The sequence below is a fragment of the Aotus nancymaae genome, unplaced genomic scaffold (genome assembly GCF_030222135.1).
Source record: "Aotus nancymaae isolate 86718 unplaced genomic scaffold, 86718_ANA_hifiasm-v0.15.2.pri h1tg000016l, whole genome shotgun sequence".
In the NCBI taxonomy this organism is placed as follows: domain Eukaryota; kingdom Metazoa; phylum Chordata; class Mammalia; order Primates; family Aotidae; genus Aotus; species Aotus nancymaae.
Window position 1 is genome coordinate 4863971 of NW_026988428.1, and position 23213 is coordinate 4887183.

Genomic DNA, 23213 nt, shown 5'->3' on the forward strand with positions numbered 1-23213 from the left:
CTTGAGCCTAGAAGTTGAAGACCAGCCTGGGCAACATGGTGAAACCTCATCTCTACAAAAAAAATACAAAAATTAGCCAGGCATACTGGTGTACACCTGTAATCCCAGATACTCAGGAGGCTGAGGTGGGAGGATGGATTGAGCCCAGGAGGTCAAGGCTGCAGTGAGCTGTGATGGTGCCACTGAACTCCAGCCTGAGTAACAGAACAAGACTCTGCTTCAAAGAAAAAAAATAAAAAAAGGATTCAGTTCTTCTGAATTCATCATCTAAATAGAGAATGTTCAGAATCTAGTTAAGTCTGTCAGTCCAGAGGCTTGAATAGCTAACATTTGGGATTTTAGGAGTCAGGACAGACAGACGTTGAAAACGGAGACCTCCTAGCACCCCACCGGTCAGTTCTCACCCATCCTCCTATCCCAGGGACCAGCCCTTACCGTCTGCGTATTGCATGTGCTGGTTGACGACGTCTCCACCTTCTATTTCTGTCCCTGGAAGTTTTGACAGTAACTCTATCTTCACCCTGAGACAAAGCTCTCTTTCTCAGAAGTGTTTCCCCGCCCCCCACCCATCTTTCTCTTTTTCTCTCCTCTTCATTTTCCATTTCTAGAGTTATCATTACATTCAAGTAAAAAGGAAGGCATGCTTGAGGAATCTGAGGAGACAGCTGTCCTTTCAGAAGATGCTTCTCAGGTTGGAGACGGCCAAGGTAAAAGGAGATTTGGGACTCACGAAAGTAAAACCTGAGAATGTGTCCATCTCAAAGTGGAGATAGAGGCCTACAGCCAACCTGGAAAACAGAGGGCTGTGTCCACCCCACCCTCAATCTTAGCAGCCAGGGGTTCTGGTTCTCTCTCTCATGTCATCACAAAACGCCAAGAGGTGTGCGAATGGATAGAATAGACAGAGATCAGAGGAAGAAGTCCCCTGAGCCATCCCCTGGCTGACCAGCACATGTCCTGAAGTCCCTCCGAGCTGCGCCCCTCGTTTCTCTGGTACAGTCCTGCCTTCTGCTGCTGTTGGCAGGCCCACTCCCAGGGCCCAGAAAACCTGGCCATTTGCAACCAGGTGACTGCCTTTGGCCAGTGACTCAGAGATTAACCCTTGGGAAAAGGATTAGTTTAGAACCGAGGTAGCTCTAACCTACCCACCATCAATTCTGAGAAGTCCTTCACTATCACTATCCCTTCCAAGTGGAATGACCCTCCTCCTCCCACTCTGCATCACAAATTCAGACCAGAGATTTGGCCCACTGAGCTGTGCTATCTGGCCCCAGTGTTTTGGAGTAGTTTGGCTTGGTAGTCAATGTTCAAAAATCAGCACATGTAGGCCAGGCACGGTGGCTCACACATGCAATCCCAGCACTCTGGGAGGCTGAGGCAGGTGGATCACTTGGGCCCAGGAGTTCAAGACCAGCCTGGGCAGCATGGTGAAACCCTATCTCTGCCAAAAATACAAAAATTAGCTGGATGTGGTGGTGCACGCCTGTAGTCCCAGCTGCTCAGGAGGCTGAGGTAGGAGAATCACTTGAGCTCGGCAAGTTGAGGCTGCAGTGAGCAGTGATGGCGCCACTGCACTCCAGCCTGGGCGACAGAGTGAGACCCTGTCTCAAAAAAATAATAATAAATTTTAAAAAAAAACAGATGTCATTTTTTAAAAATCTGTATTTCTGTATTCTCTTGAAAACCACAAGATCTGAAGTCTGGGGTCAAGCTGGGAATTTTCCCCTGAGGGGACTGATCTCTCCAGTTGCTGTGTCCTTACTGGGTCCATTCCACTCCTTTACCTGCCCCGCCCTGTATCCATCCCAGTTTGCAGCCCCCAATACAGGCTGACTCCTGGGCACTCCTTTGCTCCTTTATCCTGCTAACAACCTTGGGATGTATTTAGTGGTGGGATAAAGGTTAGGAATACAAGTTGCCTGTCCAGAAATGCCCCTGGTATGAGCCTGAAGCCTTGTGCATCCATCTGGCCAGCTGATTGGAAAAGTAAATTCTTTTGGGTTGTGAGGCCACTTTGGACCCCAGTTATTTAAGACATATTACTTTGCCTGTTGGAGGATCTGGAGTAGGGTGTGGAGGCAGGGGTCAGGTAGAGGGAGTGGGAGGTGGTTTCAGTGTTCCCATGTCTTTGAAATCTAGAAGTTTCTCAGTTTAAATAATCCCTCTTAACCACACTTTTTAGTGGTACGTGTTAGGGTACCAGCTCAAAAGCTGAGACAATAATTTAAGATGGTGATGGGACCCATCTGATTGGTTCTTCATCCATCTTTTCTCCTTCTTTCCTTTATTCACCATGAATTTATTGGAGACATAAATGTTTCAGGCACTCTTCAAGACCCCATGTACACAAAGACAAATAGTGCATAGTTCTGTACCCCAGAACTACACACTACAATGGGGTGAGTAATATATAGTAACAGACAGTAAGGTTCTGGAGGGAAAAGCCAAAACCGTTATCTTTGCCTGAGGCATGTAGAACAGTGTGTGCCTTTCAGTTTATTCTTTTCAGTAGAATAAATGGCCTCCATTTTCTGTGCAATTATCATTCCAATAATAATTTTTTTTTTAAAAAAAAGAAGTAACAGGCATCTTTGTGCAGAAAAATGAATAACTTGCACCAAGTGCAAGGGCTTATTTCTAATTCCATGTTACTTCTTTTCACTCCACCATCACCAACGGCATGGACTTCACCTGGACATTCTGAACAGCAGAGCCAAGCAGAAGCCCTACTCGCACCCCAGAGAAAAAGAAATCAAAGTATAGTATATCCTTGACTAACTCCCTTGGAAACAGAATGGTTTTCAGTAAATAACTTTTAGCCTTTCCTCAACATATGTGTCATGTACCCATAACTGTTGTAAGAGATATCGGAGGTGGTGGTGCCATTTCTGTGTACTCCTGAGCTCTCACAGGCCTCTCTCCATTCTTTGTTAAGTACCTACAGCTATTATTTGCAAAAACTTTCTGCCCCCTGCATCTCGGGGCTTTGCTCCTCAGAATCCACTGCCCTATATTTCATTAAGCTATTCTGTTAGCCTGTGTGTTTGCAATTTTACCATGTGATTCAAAATTTCTGCGATAGGATCATAAGGTATTTTTTGTTTTTTCCCCTCCTCATTTAATTGTTCACTCATTTGTACTCATTATTTCAGAAGTCCCTCATTCTCAATCCTTTCTACCCCAAGAAAGCTTCTGTAAGAAAATATGTTGATGCCTGAGAGGAGCACACCAGCCCAGAGGAAGGGATCTGGGCCAGCAGCACAGTATCATGACAATCACTGAGGGTAACAGAAACATTTTGCTGTGAATTCTAGGCACCCTCTGAATTCTAGACATCACGTCTGTGGCATTTGGCAATCACTTTTTTTTTGTAATTAAATGTTCATTTTGAGATTGTTTTTTATAGTTTTACGTGTAAGTTTGAGATCCATTTTCCATTTTGAGTTAATGTTGCATAAGATGTGAGGTTTAGATTGTGGCGGTGGTGTTTTTTTGCCTGTGTTTATCAATTGGTCCTGCACCATTTTGTTGACGTGGCTTCTTCCTTTGAATTGCTTTTTCACCTTTGTCAAAAATGATTTAGACTTATTTGTTGGGGCCTATTTCTGGATTCTCAATTCTGTTCCATTGATCTGTGTGGCTGTCCTGCCACATGATCTTGACTACTGTGGCGATTAGTCTTTTTTTTTTTTAGTATAGGCAAGTTTTATTATGTATGACCTTGATTTCACATACGAAGTTAAACTGCCAATTACACTTAAAATTAACTCATTAAAAAGTGTAAATATCACAGTTTAGATATGTTATCCAAAACTCCAGAAGTAGTGAAACTGGTAACATAGTGCTGCTTATCTTTGGACAGATACAACAATAGTATTAATGGAACTGGTTCCCAGACAAGTATGTACCACTTGCTCCCATGCCTTAGGGAAGAGAGGATGTTATGACACAGGCATTATTGATGCAGTCATTTGTGGATAACTGCTCTTTATTAACACTGCTAAAATTAGGTTCACATGTTTTACTTTGTGTGGGAGCTGATGACTCTTGTTCTTCCTGTGTTTTAAGTGATATCTTTCAAGGTATCAAACCCATTCATTCCGAAATGCATCATAGATGGGAATTTAAGCCTCTTTACAAGCCTCTTTACAAAGCAAACCACTGGAAATTTATAGTAGTAAGCAGCATTGGTCTGTAACTGATCTCTGATAATACAGCAACATCATTTCTTTGGAACTAATTTTCTTGATCCCACAAGAAGTGACAGGATAAGAAAACTCATAGTTAAATGGCAACAGTCTTGTTACAGGACAGTTAACTCCCAGGTGTATGTCGCCAATTCTAATTTCCGTGTTGTTATCAAAGGGGCTTATTTCCATTCTAGCTAACAACCAATCATCAGAACACGTTGAAACTAATGCAAGTCAGACAGTGACCTTGGCCAACAGTAGTCAACTCAGTCATTGCTACAGTCCAAACATTGTCTTCTTTATCCCCTGAAGATCTGTGTCTTAGGACTGAGTCGAGTCCAGAAGAATTCCAAAACAATAGAGAAAAGAGGAAGGGCCTGCCTAAGAGCACAGAGGTCTTCATTGTTCCAGACTCCAAGACACAACACAGGGAACAGGAAATGGCCTGTAGCTATTAGTCTTAAAGTCAGGGAGACTGGTTCTTCTTATGTAATTTCTCTTTTTCAAAACTGTGTTGGCTATTCCAGCTCCTTTTTCTTTTCATATAAATTAAAAAATAATCTTATCTATATCTACAAAAAAATCTTTCTGGAATTATGATGAGAATTGTGTTAAGCCTTGTTATGGGTTGAATTTTGTCCCCCACAAAGATGTGTTGAATTCCTAACCCATGGTACTATGAAAATGACCTTATTTGGAAAAAAAGAGCTTTGCAGGTGTAATCAAGTTAAGATGAGGTCATTAGGGTAGACCTTTAATTCAGTATGACTGGTGTCCTTACGAGAGGAGACACAGAAACACAGAGAGAATGCCATGTGATGACAGAGACAGAAATTGAAGTGATGCGGCTGCAAGCCAAGGACTGCTGGCAACACGAGCAGCTAACAGAAAGGCATTAATAGATTCTTCCCTGGACCTCTCAGAGAGAACATGACCTGCTGACACCCTGATTTTTGACTTCTAGCCTCCAGAACTGTGACAGAATAAACTGCTGTTGCTTTAAGCTGCTATTTGTTACATCTGCCCTAGGAAACTAACACAAACCTGTATATCAATTTGGGGAGAATTGATATCTTTACTATGTTACATTTTCCCATCCATAAACACAGTCTGTCTGCCTCTCCATTTGTTTAGCTCTTCTTCCATTTCTTCAGCCTTCTATAGTTTTCAGCTTACAAATCCTATACATGTTTTGTTAGATTTTTACCAAAATATTTTTCTGTCTTTTCTTTTTGAGCAATTATAAATGGTATTGTACTTTTTATTTTGGTGTCCTTGCAGTCATTGCTAATGTATAGAAATACAATTGATTGTTGTATTTTTATATCTTATATACCTTGACCATACTGAACTCACTTATTAGTTCAAGAGTTTTGTTTTGTTTTTAAAGATTCCTTTGAATTTTCTATGTAGACCATTATGTCATTTGCACATATGGATGGCTTTATTTCTTCCTTTCTGATCTGTATGCCTTTTATCTCTTTTTCTTGCCTTATTGCAATGGGTAGGATTTTCAATGTTGAATAAGAGTGGAGGAGGAAGCAGATATCTTTGCCTTGTTCCCAGTCTTGAAAGGATTCAGGTTTCACCATTAAGTACAATGTTAGCTGGAGGATTTTTGTAGATGTAGACACTCTATCAAGTTAAGAAAGTTCTTCTCTGTTCCAGTTTGCCTGAGAGTTTTTATCAAATGAGTGTTGAATCTTGCCAAATGCCTTTTCTGCATCTAGATGCACACAGTAACATGCAGAGACCACATTCGTTCCCTCAGAAAGCTCACCCCTCTCCTAGTCTCATCCATTCATTCAACAAATATTTATTGAGTGCCCTAACGGTAAATAAAAGACAGTCTCTGCCTTCAAGGGGCTTACCATTTAGGAAGACAGATAAGTTGATTGCAATACAATGTGATAATGTCATTAGAAGGATAAGCCCAGAGTGCTACAGACATGCAAAGGTAGGACTCTTAACCCAGAAGAAAGGTGAGGGGATGGGAGGGCAAGGGCAGAATCAGTGAATGTGCTCCAGAGCAGGTGGCCTCTAAGCTGAGTCTATAAGAGGAGGAGGAGTTAGTGAAGACAAGATCTGGAAGAGGAAGTGCTTTCTGGTACAGAGATGACAGAGCTTGGCTCTGTTCAAAACGGTTGGTTTATCATTCTGGGTAAAAGTGGGAGAGGCTCAAGCAGTGCATGGGCACTGCACCATGAGCAGGGAGGTGGTGATGCTATCTAAGCAGCCTGTGCTTTGTCCCAAGGGCCCTGGGGAGACACTGAATGTTTTAAGCAAGAGTGTGATAGAGACCCAATCCTATTTGCACTTTAGAAAGATGGATGTGGCAGTATTTTAGAGAATGAAATGGTGGAGGACAAAATTAGTGGCACAAGGGCCAGTTAAGAGCCTATTGTCACAATTCAGGTGAGAGAGAGATTGGACTGCCTAAACCAGATAATGGCATCGGGAATGAAGAAGGAAAGGCTGTGAGAGACAGCAGGGAAGTGGCATCGACAGGACTTTGAAAGGCTTATGTAAAGACTGAGGGATGTGTTAGGAGAACAGAGTGGTTATGGATAATTCCCAGATTTCCAGTGTAGCAACTGGGTACATGGTCTTGCCATCCAATAATATTGGGAACCCAGTAAGAGGAGCAGGCCCGCATGAGGAAGTTTGATCTTGGATGTTTGTTTTAGCTCCCTATGAGACAGCCATGTGGGTTATTGATGTCCAGTTGGAGGTTGGACATTAAAATCTAGAGCTCAAGAAAAAGAGAGTCATTAGTGTATTAGCAGTGGTTGAATCCATGAAAGGGATGAGGTCTCCCTAAAAGAATGGGTAGAAGGAGGAGGGAAGAAGGCTGAGGAGTAGCAGACATTTATGTAGAGGAGGAGCCCAAAAAGACCACAAAAGTATCAGAGAGGTGGGAAGAGAGGGACTAGAAAGTGATGTTGCTCAACCCAAGAGCAGAGAAGGGTAGACTGTAATGTCAAATGCTTTCTCAGTGTATGTTTCCCTAAAATTCATCTATGTCCATGGCCCTTTCTGTTTTCCTGCACCTTCTTTCCAACTGCTCAAAAGGCAGCTCCAGGTGTGTATTTTGTCCCCTCAAGCTCAGCATGAATAAAGCATATATTAATCTTTTTCTTATCCCCATTTATAAGCCATTTTCCTTTCTGTGAGTGCTACCTCCATTTTTCCAGGCTCCAGACCACAAATGTTGGAGTTATCTCTGTCTCTTCTCTTATGGCCCCAGGAGCCTTTTCTATTATTGGTTCCCATGATTTCATTCTTCCGTATATCTCTAAATTCTCCTCCCTCCCCACACACTTACTCATCATTGCCATCATCACTGCCCTCTATCTAAAAGTGTAATGACCTAGATCACACCAACAGCCAACTTACTCTCCCTATCCCTGCTTCTTTGATATTCCAATCAGTTTCCATTTATCTTTCTTAAAGCATGTTTCCGGAGCCACTTTCCAAGCCACATGATTATGCTTTAAGGAGGTACCTCATTGTCCATCACCCCAACCAACATTTTGTCAGACTGACTGGAAGATATTTTGATAAGTAAATCTGCTTTTAAAGAGAGAAGGATTACCTTACTTGGGGATAGCCAGAAGACTGATACAGCTTTCGTTTTGAGCAGTAGAGCACGTTTAGATTCTCAAGAAGAATGCATTAACAGGAACAAATGGATGAGGCAATGTAGGCTGTCATGTGTTTCTTTAAAAATAAAGTTACCTTACTTTATAGATGCACCTCAAATAATTGGTACCATATGGTATGGCTCTCCCATGTAGTCTCATTGTTTGTGTATGTCAGCTTTGTGTGGGATTGAATCCAATTTTCTTTTCTATAATCATGGGATCCACTGATTTCGGCAATCAGCAGTTGCCTAAAAGGCTAAACCTGCTATTGAAAATAATTATGTTACAGTCAGGTTCCAAAGACAATTTAGAAAGGAATGCAAATCTGTTGACAGAAAATGGCTCACAAATCAGACATTTTCTTTTTCTTTTACAGACTGGCTGAAAGTTTCAGTTCAGAAGACAGTTTAGAATTCCTTTTAGATGATGAAATGGACTTTGATTTGGTAACCAGATTATATTTCTTGATTTAAATATTGTGTTTGGTAAAAAGTATTGACAATCATTTATTCTTTTGAAATGAAAATATTTTATTCAAAATATTGCACAAACCTTCCAGAAAGAAATATAATTTTGATACTATTCTCCAGTTGGATGTATAATCTATCTTTGTCATCAGATATTTTATTACAAATAAATATTAGAAAGTAATAATTTAAGATATACATATATGTGTGTGTATACACACACACACACACACACACACACACACACATAATCTTCCTGCAAAAATAGCCACTTTCTGATTGCATTTTATTGGGACTTAAGATATCTTGGGTAGCTGGACCGTAAAATAAATATGCCTGCAACAAAACAGACCTTTATTGCTGCAAGATTGACTCTGAGCTAACTCCACCCTAAATGCAACCACAGAAACTCAAAAGGGACAACAAATACCATCCATTGTTGTATATCACATACCTTACCCATCTTTTTAAAAAAATTGTGGCAAAGAAACATATAAAAATTTACCATCTTAGCCATTCTAAGCATGCAGTACAGTAATGTCAACTATAAGCAACAGATCTCTAGAATGTTCTGATTTTGCAAAGCAGAAACTATACTCATTAAACAATTCCTCTTTTCCCCCTCCCATAGCCCCTGGCAAATGCCATTCTACATTCTGTTTCTAAGAGTTTTACTATTTTAGATACCTCATAGAAGTGGAATCACTCAGTATTTGTCTTTTTGTGACTGGCTTATTTCACTTAGCATACTGTACCCAAGGTTCATCCGTGTTATAGCATATGACAGGATTCTTTCCTTTTTAAGCCTAAGTAATATTCCATTGTATGTGTATACTCCACTGACTTTATCCATTCACTCACTGATGGATATTCAGGTTGCTTCCATGTTTTGGCTATTGTAAATAATGAGGAACATGGGTGTATAAATGCCCAAGTCATTTTTTTAAAAATGTTTAAGGTAATACATTCTTTATCTTAAAAGTTTAGGAAATATAAATTCAAATGACTTTACTCAGCCTCCTGTTATCTTTCTTCTATTCCTTCTCCCTTTCCCTTTATCCTGCACTTGCCTCCTCTTCTGCTCTATTCCTTCTTTTCCTCACCCTCTTCCTTTTTTCTTCCCTTCCCTTCTCCAATACCCATGTCTCCCGACAACACTTCAAATGTGCTCATCCTGAGGGCCAGCTCTCACTTGGAAATAGGCGAGTTTCCCATATAATTCCCTACCTGTGTTCCCCTCTTCCTCAGAACCGTTGTTGGAAACAGATGCTTGATACTGCAAAAAGTCAGTACTGAGACAAAGGATCTCTTAGTAAGGCAATCTTTACTTCCTGCAGAAAGGGTACTCTCGCCAGCAGTCTTGCCACAAGAGAGTAAACTTTCTGCAAGAAGTAAAGACTGCCTTGCTAAGAGATCCTTTGTCTCAGTGGTAATTTTTCTTTACAGCACCAAGCATCTGTTTCCATCAACCATCTTCCTTTACCCCACTGTATTTTCAAGATAAGTTGCCTGTGTATAGGTAGCATAGTTTTAAGTGGATTATATTCTTCATTATTGGTTAATTAGGAGCCAGTGCTTTATTTCAAAGAACCAGAGGAGTTACTTCAAGTCCTCAGAGAGCTGGAAGAGCAGAATCTTACTTTGTTTCAATATTCCCAAGATGTAGATGAAAATCTTGAAGAGGTAAACGAAAGAGAAAAAATTATACAGGATAAAACGTAAGTCATTATAAACAAGTAGATTTATTCCATTAATTTCTAACCAGAGCCTGGGTCCAACTCATTCACGTGTAGCTCTTCCCTGTGGTCTCTGTGAGCGTAGGCTGGGGTTTTATTAACAGTTTACATTGTGGAGTGTAAAAGGTAGATGTCATATTTACACAGAACAGACTGGCTTTAATTTTGTCCCTACTTCCTTTCAATCGCCAACATATTTTCCAAGCTAGTAATAATAAAACATGCTTTGAAAAAAGACTAAAAAAAATTAAAATGGTACCTCTTGCCTTAACTTTTGTCTAATATAGTTTTTACCCTACCACTTGGCTAGCTGTCATTTCCTTTACTAAATCATGCTGTGAATGATAATGCTAATAAATGTATTTTCCTTTCTTTTCTTTTTTTTTTTTTTTGAGACAGAGTCTCACACTGTTGCCCAGGCTGGAGTGCAATGGCGTGATTTCAGCTTACTGCAACCTCTGCCTCTTGGGTTCAAGCTATTCTCCTGCCTCAGCCTCCTGAGTAGCTGGGATTACAGGCGTGCACCACCACACCCGGTTAATTTTTTTAGTAGAGATGGGGTTTCCCCATGTTGGCCAGGCTGGTCTCGAACTCCTGACCTTGTGATCCGTCTACCTCGGCCTCCCAAAGTGCTGAGATTACAGGCATGAGCCACCGTGCCCAGCCCAATAAATGTATTTTTCTTGGCTGTGACTCTCAGAAAAATAATTTTTGAGATTAAATATTATATCATTTTACAAAGTTCCTATCAATATCTTAGGGTGATTATAGAAAGGATTCCTGTCAGGGGAAAGCAGATGGATTTGATGCCTCACAAATTTCCTTCCTCATCAAAAAACATACAATATTACAAACTTGAAAAAGAGTTGAATTACAGAGAATAGATCTTTATATCTACTCATTACAAAAACGTGTAGAACCTTTTTCAGAACAGTTTTCTGGGCCAGAAGATGGCAATCTTTTTAAACAACAGGACAAACTACATTTAACTTCAAAACAAACAGAAGGTAGGGACCTAAAAATCATTATCTCACAGCTACCCATTACCATTTCTGAGACTTTTTAATCCTTGTTTCTTTTCCAATCCTCGCAGTGTATGGTAGCCCTCCACCCATCCCCACAATAAGATTTTCTGGGACAAGGTGGGTGCAGGTGGGCAGGAAAGGGGGATCTATAGAATCTACCTCCAGAAGATCTTATCAGAATCTCTAGGTGAGGGAGTCAGGAGTCTATATTTTCCCTCTTGGCTCCCCAGATATTCTGATTATCAGCCATGCTTGAGAACGCTGGGTTCCTGATGCCTCAGCTCTGCTGCTATTTGGGGGAACTCAAAGGGAACCACAAAAGCAGAAGAGAAAATGCCTTCCAATGGAAGTGAAAAAGCAGCATTTGTGCTGGACTTTTCTCATTTTAACTTGAAAAATTGCATGTACTTTGGCAATGTCTTCAAATACAGACTTGTATTTGGCTCACATGATCTAGAAAGTGTTGAAGCCCCTGACTGATGGCTATTTCACTAACCCCAAATTTCAGATGAAGGTCTCTTTCTTCTTTTGCAATAGAAATAGCAACATAGAGTTTCTTTTGGAGCAAGGGAAAATGCTTAAAGCTAACTGTGTGAGAGAAGAGGAGAAAGCAGCAGAATTGCAATTAAGGTCCAGGCTCTTCAGCTTTGGAGAATTTAATTCAGACGCTCAGGTAAATCACTCTTTGCCTATGGTGATTTCATTTTGGCTCATGATAACAATTTTTATTCCCTGTGTCCTAAGTATAGGTAGGGGAGTTAAAGCAAATCACAAGTCTTAGGTTGATGACAGAAGTGGAAAGCCAGCTTGGAGTTTATCTTGCCAGTATGTAATAGCCAATCTATATAGGCAGAAAACATTCAAATTGGCATTAGGGTTCTCTTAAAATGTTGCTCTATTGAAATCCACGACATTGACCATAGTTTCCCCTCTAAATACATTTCTTTTAGTCAGAGCCTAGACATATGTAGTTCAGTGCATGTTAGCATTTTGATGGTAATTCACGGAGTGAGTAATTAACAGAGGAAGCAGTGAATCAACACAATTAAAAGTGACTCAACACTGACTAGAAAACTTGCCCAACACTGAGCCTGTGATAGATTTCTGCCTCTTCAGGCCTGCATAGACTCAAACAGCTGTGATGTGTGCTAGCACATTTACTTATTGAGAAGTTCATCTCTCAGCTAGATAATAACCCCTCGAAGGCAAGGATTGTCTTACTCTCCTTAGTTCAGTTGAAGGTCCCCTTAAAGTTGGTGCTCAATAAATGTTTGTTGAATGAATGATTAGGTTAGCTTTTAGACCCACAACTAGCTCCATCTAACATTGTTTATCTTGTAAAAACCTCAAATGAAATACAAATTCAAAGTTAATATATGAGGCTAACATTGTTCCAGGACCAAACTGAGGGTTGGGCTGCTATTTCTCGTGGCCCAATAACAATATGCAGATGAACTGGGGAGGAAGACAGTTTTTATTTCTGTAACTGGTTACAGGGAGAAGGCCTGGAAATTATTGCCAAACCAATTCAAAATTACAAAGTTTTCCAGAGCTTATATAGCTTCTAAGCTATATGTCTATGTATATATAAGTGTGCATTCATCCAAAGATATAAGTGATTAACTTCTCATCTATAACTAAGGTCTGAGTCCTGAAGACATTCCTCTGGAGCCTCAGTAAATTTACTTAATCTAAATGGGTCCAGCTGCTGGGGTGATTACCCTTATCTTGTCTCCCGATAAATCAGGGAGGTTTAGGTAGTTCCTTCAGACGCCCCAGTAAACCTGTTTATGGAGGCCTGGGAAGTTTCTTCACCCCCAATAAAACTTGTTTAATCCTAAATGGGTCCTGTTAAGAATTCCTCTATTATTTTTGTCATCTTTTAAGGCCCAGGAAAGGCCTAGGCAAAACTCTTGGTGTGCTTTTGTTACATTCTAGCCTTTGTATAAGGCACTGGCTTTTAATATTTAACTTAACCACTCAGTCAGTACTGAAACAGTTGTGATGGCGCCTGCGTTAGTGAGACCTGGCCTGCCACATCACATTTATGGATATGAACTTGATTTTCAAACAGAGGTGGAACTGGGGAAACTGCATCCAAGAAGGCTGTCCTCCCCTACCCACAGGTGAGCAGGGTTACAAAAAGCACAAGCTGTTTATGGCTCCTCCGCACACACACATTTCCCAGGGGGTTACAGTGCCCTGAGTTAGTAGGGGATGGGGCTGTGCATTGCTGGAGCAAGAAGTGTGATGATAGCCACCTTCCAATTCAGTGCTGTTTTATTCTAACCATGTTTTTAAAACTGTGGTACAATACACATAACCAAATTTACCACTTAGCTATTTTAAGCATGTGATTCAATGGCATTAAGTATATTTTCAATGTTGTGAACCATCACCACTATTTCCAGAACTTTTTCATCATCTTTTCAACATAAAAATCTAACATCTTAACCATTTTTAAACGTGTGGGTCAGTAGTGTTAAGTACATTCACATTGTTTTGCAGTCTCCAGAACTCATCTTGCAAAGCTGAAATTCTATACCCACTAAAAAATCTCTTCCCTCCTCCCTCCCTCCCCCAGCCCTTGGCAACCACCGTTTTACTTTCTGTCTCTCTGAATTGGACTATTCTAGGTAATTCACAAAAGAAGAATCATACAATGTCAGTCCTTTTGTGTCTGGCTTATTTCATTTAGCATAATGTTTTCAAAATTCATCCATGTTGCAGCCTGTATCAGGATTGCATTATTTTTATGGCTGAATAATATTCCATTGTATGTTTATACCATATACTGTTTATCTATTCATCTGTTGATGGACACTTGAGTGGTTTCCACATTTCAACAGTTTTAAATAATGCTGAGGCCAACTGACATGCAAAATGTCTGATAAATATCTATGATATCTCCCCTCCTTCCTGCCCCACCCCAACCAAGCCCCTTCCATCCAAGTTTGGGGCAACGATTAAAATTAAAAGTGGTATTTTTGATACTCTTTTTAACTGAGGCAACCAGATACCTAAAGAAAGAAAGAAGAATTGATGTAAAATTACTTTGTAAAGGGCTATCCATGAAATTTTCATCACAAGTGTAAATTTGGCATTCATGTATTATTGCACACTCTGGGGAAATGGGACTAACAATCCACAGTGTCTTCTAGAGATGTGAAATGCAGGATGGGGAAGGGGAGGCGAAGCAGTAAAATTGGGAGGGAAGCGTATTCTTAGGATTTTTTGCTTCTCTACCTCCCTCTTTTCAGATCTCAGAATATACAAAACAGAATCCTTTATGAGTAAATTTAGCTGTACCTCATTTTTTAAAAGTTTCTTTTCCAGGTTTATTGAGGTATAATTGATCTATGTGATTGTGATATTCATAAATTATGTTACTCTGGAGCTATGAGTATGAAATGAATTTTATTCTTTCAAAACTTCCACACTCTTAGTGATATTTAATCCCCTAAAAATTTTGTCCTTGATCCAATATTTTACTTTTAAAATAAAATTTTAAGTTCAAGTATAAGGTAATGTTGAAAAGTGCACAAATCACAAGTGTATCTCTCAAGGAATTTCCTCAAACACATCTGTGTGCCACCCCCTAGATCAGGGAATAGATCATTATCAGCCCCTACAAACCTCCCTCATACTTGCTTCCGGTCTTTACCAGCCCTGTTTCTCACCGTCTTGATGTCTCATGCCATCAATCAGCTTTCCTGTTTTCGAACTTTATTGGAATGGAATCATGTAACATGTCTGGCTTCTTTCTCTCAACATTACATTTGTGAGATTCATCCAAGTTGTTTAGTGTAGCAGTTGTTAGTTCTTCATTGAACATGAAATGGAACATAAACTGCTCCATTGTTCAATTTGAGGAATATGTTTACCTCTGGTTTTATTTTTATTTTTGCACAAGGAGCTGATCACTTGCAATGGAGAGAACTGTGTATAGTCAGCACACAGCAGAATGTGACATGGATTAGGACAGAAACCTTGAGTTTGAAAGGACTCAATGACATCTAGATATCTGCACCCCTTCCCCGCTCCAGTTTTGATATAATGATTCCTCCTAAAACACTGCTCTGGTCATATCACTTCCCATTCACTGTTGAAAGGCACCTGAAGTTCTCTGATACCAGTCTTCCAGAATTCCTGTCCATTCACCTGGGCAGACTCCCTTGGCAGCTCCTCCTCTAAGTACTGTGGGTTGGGCCTGTCATCTGGGGCAGTTCCAGGGATGGGGCTGAAACATCCCTTCCCTGTCGTCAGTTGGCCTATGCCTTGTGCTCCCTTTTCTTTGCCTTTTTGCTTTGTCAGGCCAGGCTCTCAATCTCTTTTTCATACATGAATTACCTTCATTAATCTCATTCCCCTCTCCTATCTCCTATCTCTTGTTCTTACCTTGTTATCTTAAGAAAGTATCTCTTCTCACCATTTTCTCTCCTCTGAAGAGGGAACTTAAGAAGAAAAGGGGGAGGGGGCAGAGGTGTAGAAAAGACATCCTAAGCAGCCACTGCCCTGCTCATCCATCTCTAAAGCCATCTAAGTGTTCAAGAGGTCTCCTTCAAAAATTCCATCAACTAGCAACCATTCTCATCTTAAAGTTATTTTTCCTCAAAACCAGTGGTGAATATATTTTTTAAGTATTTTTCTCTGCTTCATTTAGTGACTCATGTTGAAGCAATGTTTTCATATGCAATTTACTATATTTCAACCCCTGATGGGTTACTTTTGTCTCCAAGGGTTTAGAAAAAGAACATGTTGTTTCATAAATATAAAACACAGTGTTATTTTAGAAAGAGGGGAAAGGGGAACTTTATGGCCAATAGGACTTTTGCCGTTTTCTTTTATATTATTATGTATTTCTCCAAGTTTTCTAAAAGGATCATGTCATTAATGTAAATAGGAAATATAGTAAGTTGTTATCTTACAGAGGAAAAAAGAGAGCTTTATGCTAAAAAAAAAAAAGGACCATCAAAAAGCTTTTTAAGCTGGGAGGTGGAAGAGAACAGCTGTTGGAAGTACACTCTTGGTATCAGATCTTGGCTTGTAATTGTGTTGGTGGCTCTGTAAGGCTTTTGTGATTCCAGGAGGGGCTTCCCATGGCTTCAGGAGCCACATCTGTCTTGAGTGTTATTTGTCGCTGGCTTTATGGTGATTCTCATCTTCTTGAGCAGAAGTGGGAAATGGGGCAGATGCTGCCTGGAGAGCGATTCACATTGCCCAGCAGTTTGTTGAGCACCTCTTAATTGCAAACACCAGGTTCACAGTGGACAAAGAGGATGACAATTTTCTTATGGTCCTGAGACAAGTTACCTAGCACCTCCGGAATCTCCACCAATAGTTAAAACGGTGCAGTGCCGAGGTGCAGGAATCAGCAAGGTTTGGCCTAAGCTTTTGTTTAGACTAGAATACTCCAATGGCTTCCCAACACAAAGAGTGAAAATGATACTCCTAAAAAGGCTTTGGTAGGCCAGCCTGGAAACCTGTTTGCTTGTAACTCTTTTTCCTGAGAGAATGCATTCAGTCATTTATTCAGCAAACATTTATTCAGTGCACAGTTATGTGCAAAGCACTGTTTTAGTTGTTAAGTTTAAGTATAAGATGTAGTTCCTGCCCTCCTGGTGCATAGTCTATAAGGATAAGGCAAATAACTATCATATAGGATGATAGCAGTTCACAATTTTAAGAGAGTAATACATGCAAAAAAGGGAAGGCTGGGTTACATATTGTGCCAAAAGGAAATGCATCCAAGCGGCAAAAAAAAAAAAAAAATGATTTAAAATGTTCATTGCCTCTATTTCAATTCTTAGGGAGTCAGATATACAAAAACATTCAAGCAAAAAATATTCTGCCCATTATAAATACTTTTTATATCTAGACTTCAATATATTTTAAGAAAATAATCCAAGGTATTACTGTAGTAATGCTCTGACTATAAATTTTGATATAGGTTAAATATCATGGCTACATTTTCTCAATAGTCTATTTTATTAAAACTTCTCCTTTAAAAAAGTAAACATTTAGGCTGGGCACGGTGGCTCATGCCTGTAATTCCAGCACTTTGGGAGGCTGAGGCAGGTGAATCACCTGGGGTCAGTAGTTCAAGACCAGCCTGGCCAACATGGTGAAAGCCGTTTCTATTAAAAATACAAAACTTAACCAGGTGTGGTGGTACATGCTTGTAATCCCAGCTCCTCAGGAGGCTGAGGCACAAGAATTGCTTGAACCTGGGAGGCGGAGGTTGCAGTGAGATGAGGTTGCACCACTGCATTCCAGCCTGGGTGACAGAGCAAAACTCTGTCTCAAAACAATAATAAATAATTTATTTTAAATCTAAATACTTAGTAGCATTTACATGGGTTTTTACTGTAATATAGTAAACTAGTATTTTATATTGAATGAGCAATGTGATGTTAACGTTTTCTGCTCTTCTCAATCTCAGGAAATACTGATAGACTCACTTAGCAAAAAGATTAGTCAAGTATACAAAGTCTGCATTGGTGATGCTGAGGATGACGCCCTCAACCCAGTTCAAAAGCTAGTAAAAGTAGAGTCTCGCCTGGTGGAACTGTGTGACCTCATCGAATCTATTCCCAAAGAAAATGTGGAGGCAATTGAGAGGATGAAACAGAAAGAACGACGGCAAAAGTACAGTCAATAAGGATAGCAAATGGCTTAATGAGTAGCTGGTTTTGCTCAGATTACACAAACACATTAGCAACTTTCTTGAGTAATGCTGTTATTATAGGGACACAGTGGAATGCCATTTAGGGACACAGTGAGGATGAATGATATCCAGCCTGCCCTCCTCATAGAGCTATTATTTAGTGTGGGAGACACATTCATCAAATATTTTTAGGAAACAAATATGTCATTACTAATGGCAATGAGCACTGCAAAGGAAGGAACTGGGTGAACAGAGTTCACCAGGGGCAACTGACCTAGTTTGGGATGGACAAACCAGTCTGGAAAAGCAAATCTTTTGTAATTATGTGAAATTCATGAATAACTAGTTATATGAAAATTTTTGAATAGCTATAATGGGGAAGGAGTATTGCACTGGTGGTAAAGGACCCAAGGCATAGAATTAGGAGCCTTTCATGGGAAAACCACAAGCTGACTCAACCTACCTGTAGTTTTCCCATGAAGGGCTCCTAATTCCTAATGAAGGAATTGTTTGAAAGTCAGAGCTACACAGTGAGGGTTTTCTGCAGTGTATAACTGCCAACATGTACACAGCATTCACACATTCACTCATTGATTCCTCAGGACAACCTCATGAGGATTATCATCCCTGGAGCCCCACATCATCTCCCACCTCATTGCATAGCTTGGTGCCCTTCAAAGGAGATCCATGCATTGAGCGTGGTATGGCCTGACTGGGGTCTTTCAGAATGCACTCATTTACAAATTTCCATACAAGTTAAATAAGAACATTTAGGTACATAACAGTTGTCCCTTGGTATCCGTAGGGAATTGGCTCCAGGACTTCCCAAGGATACCAAAATCTGCAGATGCTTATGTCTCATATAAGGTGGCATATAACCCATGTACATTCTCCTATATACTTCAAATCATTTCTAGATTACTTATCCCTAATACAATGTAAATGCTAGAGTTGTCATACTGTATTTCTCAAAATTGGTATTATTTTTATTGTTGGGGCTTTTCTGTAAATATTTTCAATCTGCAGTTGGTTGAATGGCCAGATGTGGAACTGTGAATATGGAGGGCCTACTGTCCTGGTTTGAGACAATGATTATTGTAAATATAATGTGACCCCTAGTTTAATGTGGCATGTAGGCAATGTTTACAAGTGGGAAAATGCTCATGTAATAGCAAAAAAACATGTTGAGAGGCAGACTAGCCCTCTGGCTACTAGCTTGGGCATTAGACCATGCTGAGTGAGTTCAATTTAACTGTTTATGACTTTGTGATCTGAGGCAACATAAGCACTCTAGTCTGTTTCTTTATCTGTAAAATGGGAGTAATCATGGTACTTACAAGGTTGTGAGGATTAAATTAGATGATCCAAGTAAATTACGAGAGCATGCTTAGCACGTAGTAAGCACTCAAATATTAGCCACTAGTATTAGGTATGTTGTTATTGCCTACTACTTTGTGGATACATGGTGGATATGGTTACCCACAGTAATAATGATGTCCAGACTATATGATGGTGATCCTGATGGGATCTTACTGAACATCAAACAAGCTTTAAAAAAAATTACAAATGCAAGGTTACTCCTTCCCTAAGATGACCTCATATGACTACACTAATAGCACTTGCATCTGTTTTACAGCAGCAAATATATCTGCATTGAAGTGCAATTATAACTCATTTTTAGCAGCGATACATAAATGTAATTCCAATTACTTATTCTTCTTAAAAATAGTGTTAGCTGATTTCCCCCATGGTTTGGGGCACCTAACATGGCACCTAATTTTGCAATAAAAATGTTCAGTACATGTTATTTCCATCCCCTAGTACACAACCTTACACTTAAAATATCATTAAATAGGTCCATAAAATAGTTATCACATATTTAGTGCCTATTGCTTACCACCTTGTACTTAATAAGTTACACAGATTATCTCATTTAATTTTTCCCTCAAAACAACCCTAAAGAGAGTATGACAAATAGCATTCCTTGTTCATAATTTGAGGATATTATTCAAAAAGATTAACTGGAAGGTATACTTTTGTGGTAGCTCACTGAGCTATGCATTTGTATACTTTTCTGTGTGTGACACTTCAATTAAAAGGTTTAAAAAGAGGGAAAAGTAGCTGAAAGTTAATTCAAGTAGCTATTATACAAGCTATAAAGTGCTGAAATGTTTGGGAGGCCAAGGAAGGCAGATCACAAGGTCAGGAGTTCGAGACCAGCCTGACCAACATGATGACACCCCCATCTCTACTAAAAATACAAAAATTAGTCAGGTGTGGTGGCATGCACCTGTAATCCCAGCTACTTGGGAGGCTGAGGCAGGATAATTGCTTGAACCCAGGAGGTAGAGGTCACAGTGAGCCAAGATTGTGCCACTGCACTCCAGCACAGAGTGAGACTGTCTCAGAAAGAAAAAAAAGTTAGACCAAGATCTGGGTATATTTTATGTCTTCCAAAATGATGAAATTTCTTCCCATTTCAAAATAGTATTTGTTGTCGAGATTTACCTGAATATTCAAAAGCTATTGTTATGAGTAAAGATGAAGTGTCCTTTTCATTTAACTTTAAAGGAGGTCTTCTATTTACATAGCTCATTATCAAATAGTAATGTCCTTTTCATACTTAATGTAATTTGGAGTTACGAGAATGTTTCACCCTTCTTGTGACAGGTTTCATGATGAGAAAATGAGAGAAAAACAAAGACACCAAGAGGAAAGGCTAAAAGCTGCTCTGGAAAAAGCAGTAGCACAACCAAAGAAAAAGGTTTGTTTTGCTATTAATAGATCCAGCCACATCAATATGTGAGTGCCTCTTTGGTACAAAAATACCTTATTCATCTAACTTACTCAGGTTGAACTTCAGAACGATAATCTTTCTTGCTCACAGCTTCAATTAGTCTCTCTCTGGTTCCTTGTTACTTTTAGAATAATTCAAATTAGTGGCTCTACAGTTCTCAGACCCACTTTTTAGTAAAAGCCTCTTTCCTTTTTTTCATAGCCCTAGGTTCATTAAAATCAGATAATTTTTTTTTTTTGGAATAGATTATAACAGCATATGGTTCAAAGTTCAAAAGATACAAATATTCAGTGAAAAGTCTCTCTTCCTCAGTTCCCCTTTCTGGAGGCAACCACTGTTAACAGGTTCATTTGCATCCCTCTGGAAATATACATACACAAGTATGTATTTATGTACATATTCTTTTTCTTACTAATGATAGCTAGGAACTTGGCTTCTTTCACTCAGCAATGTTTTGGAGATAGTGAACCCAGAGAATTGCATGTAACTGTGGGACTGTAAATAATCCCCACATTGTAAAGATGATGAGATTGACAGTTGGAGTTAAAATGATTTACCCAGCGTCACTTCTGACTTAACAGCAGAATCAGGACCAGAAGCCAAAGTTCTTTATTTTGCAAGACTATCTGTCCAATGAGAAGTTTAGGATTAGGTAGTCACGTAAATGTGGTCCGTCACTTCTACACAGGGATAAGGAGCGCCTTTTGTTTCTATATGCCACTCTTTCCCTCCTCTGGGATAGGGTCTGAAATATATTCCAGAAAGACAAAGTTATCTGCAAAGCTATTGTGGATGCTGACTCTTACCACAGTAATAGCTAACACATAATGAATGCTTACTGTGTGCCTTACAACCAACTTCTTGAGGTAAGAACTTAAAAAAATTTCTGAAGTATGGAAATGGTTAATAGGTGCCATGCCAAAAAAGTGATTACTTCAAAATATTTTATTGAAATAAATACTTCATCTTTTTTTTTTTTTTTTTTTTTTTAAGATGGGGTTTCACCATGTTGGTCAGGCTGGTTTTGAACTCCTGACCTCAGGTGATCCGCTCGCCTTGGCCTCCAAAGTGCTTGGATTACAGGCGTGAGCCACCACGCCCGGCAATACTTCATCTTAAAAAGTGTATTTATCTAGTTCAATTCTTTCCATGAAGACTTTCCTCACCTGTCCTCCCCTCCCAAGAATTAACCATTCATCACCCTTCCACATGCACGATTTAGTAAACCCACCAAATTGAAATTTTTTTTTTAATATATTCACCTTTCCTTTTAGACCATGAGTTTTATGACGTTTGTATCCCTAATACCTGGCACATCATGGATACTTGATGTATAGTGAATTAACAGACTAAAAATATGCGTAAAAACTAAAAATGGAAAAAACTGGGGAAAACATGGTTATCTGACAAATCAACAACACACAAAGACCTCTAATAGAAGCTGACCCAGTTAGGATAATTCATCATGGTAATTTTCTCAAACAGTATTAATAACAAATGTGACCAAAGATCTCTGAGTTAAAAATTCTGATATGCAAAAGGAATTCAGTCCTCCAAGGACATTTTTGTTACAGCGATAGCAAAGAGTGCCATTGTTATTTAGCTTCCCTTGGGCCTGCAATGCAGGGGACAATCTCACATGAGAATTGTCCTAAAATAGCAATAGTGCCTTTTGAACACAGTGGCGATGTCCCATCAAATCTCATAGAATTATGGTAGTTTCCCCACTTACACATTTAATTTATACAAATTCAGCTATAAAAACAAAACAGAAACAAAAAGTAGGGGAGAGAATCCCAAAAGTAAAAGAAAAATAAGTAGTAATATACTTGAGTATATGCCCTAGAGAGAATGAATAGGTATGAACCAGGGGGATTTCCCAAAGCCTCTTCTGTTGGTAACACCTCCAGAAGCCAACCAGTGTTCAAGATGGTACATGGTTTTCTGAACTTTTTATTTAACAAGATTTCTAAATGCTAGTCAGGTGCTCAACAGGAGAAAGCTATCTCTTCCAACCATGGAGGAAAAACTGGCTATGGCACTTACTGAGAAATAAAATGGTGGCCTTCAACATGGCGCTTTTCTAAGTTGACCACATTTGAACCACATACTATTTGATGACTTTACCTAAGTTTTTCCACTTCCCAATAAAATCTAACTGCTGTTCCTTTGGCATACTTGTCGGTGTCCAATTTGCTGTTCAACTTTGCCTAGCATGTTAGACATCTGTTAGGTTATGAGTCCCTTTTAACTGTGATTAGTTAATATTTCAAACGATATTATTCCTTGTAAAAATCAAGTTAATATTGGTATTGCACAAACTTCAAAAGAAAATGGCTATGCTCAAAAATATTAAGTATTTTGTTTTTCTTTTGTTTCAGTTGGGAAGACGACTTGTGTATCATTCAAAACCTCCATCTGGTAACAAACAGCAGCTACCTTTAGTCAATGAGACAAAAACAAAATCACAAGAGGAGGAATATTTTTTTACTTGAATAAAAGCAGTAACACATTTTATTACCAGAATGTCTTAGGTGTATTTTGTAAATTTTGGCTTTCACTAATGGCAATATTCTGCCCCATGTACCAGGCCTAATCAATTTGAGAAAGATAGGCCCTTATTCTAAGGGCTATAGGATTAGAAATAAGTTATTTTCTTTTGTTGAAGCCTTTAAGTATTCATATCA

At 39.3% G+C, this 23213-nt stretch overlaps 1 protein-coding gene and 1 pseudogene across 5 annotated transcripts in view; one reads left to right on the top strand and one right to left on the bottom strand.

Annotated features, from left to right (window-relative positions):
* Nucleotides 1-23043, top strand: part of CCDC38 (coiled-coil domain containing 38) — a 58407-nt gene extending 35364 nt beyond the window's left edge. For 3 of the 5 annotated variants that reach the window (XM_064376856.1, XM_064376854.1, XM_064376858.1), the window contains 8 exons: nucleotides 609-707; nucleotides 2709-2757; nucleotides 8211-8280; nucleotides 9868-10019; nucleotides 11600-11735; nucleotides 17505-17710; nucleotides 20400-20493; nucleotides 22908-23043. In XM_064376856.1, the coding sequence (XP_064232926.1) occupies nucleotides 609-707; nucleotides 2709-2757; nucleotides 8211-8280; nucleotides 9868-10019; nucleotides 11600-11735; nucleotides 17505-17710; nucleotides 20400-20493; nucleotides 22908-23021 (920 nt within the window). In that variant the 3' untranslated portion in view covers nucleotides 23022-23043. Of the gene's footprint in view, nucleotides 1-608; nucleotides 708-2708; nucleotides 2758-8210; nucleotides 8281-9867; nucleotides 10020-11599; nucleotides 11736-17504; nucleotides 17711-20399; nucleotides 20494-22907 lie in introns of those variants that run through there. The other 2 variants (XM_064376855.1, XM_064376859.1) reach the window with 2 other exon arrangements.
* Nucleotides 3925-7463, bottom strand: LOC135275211 (oocyte-secreted protein 4B-like; annotated as a pseudogene).
* Nucleotides 23044-23213: the final 170 nt, after the last annotated feature.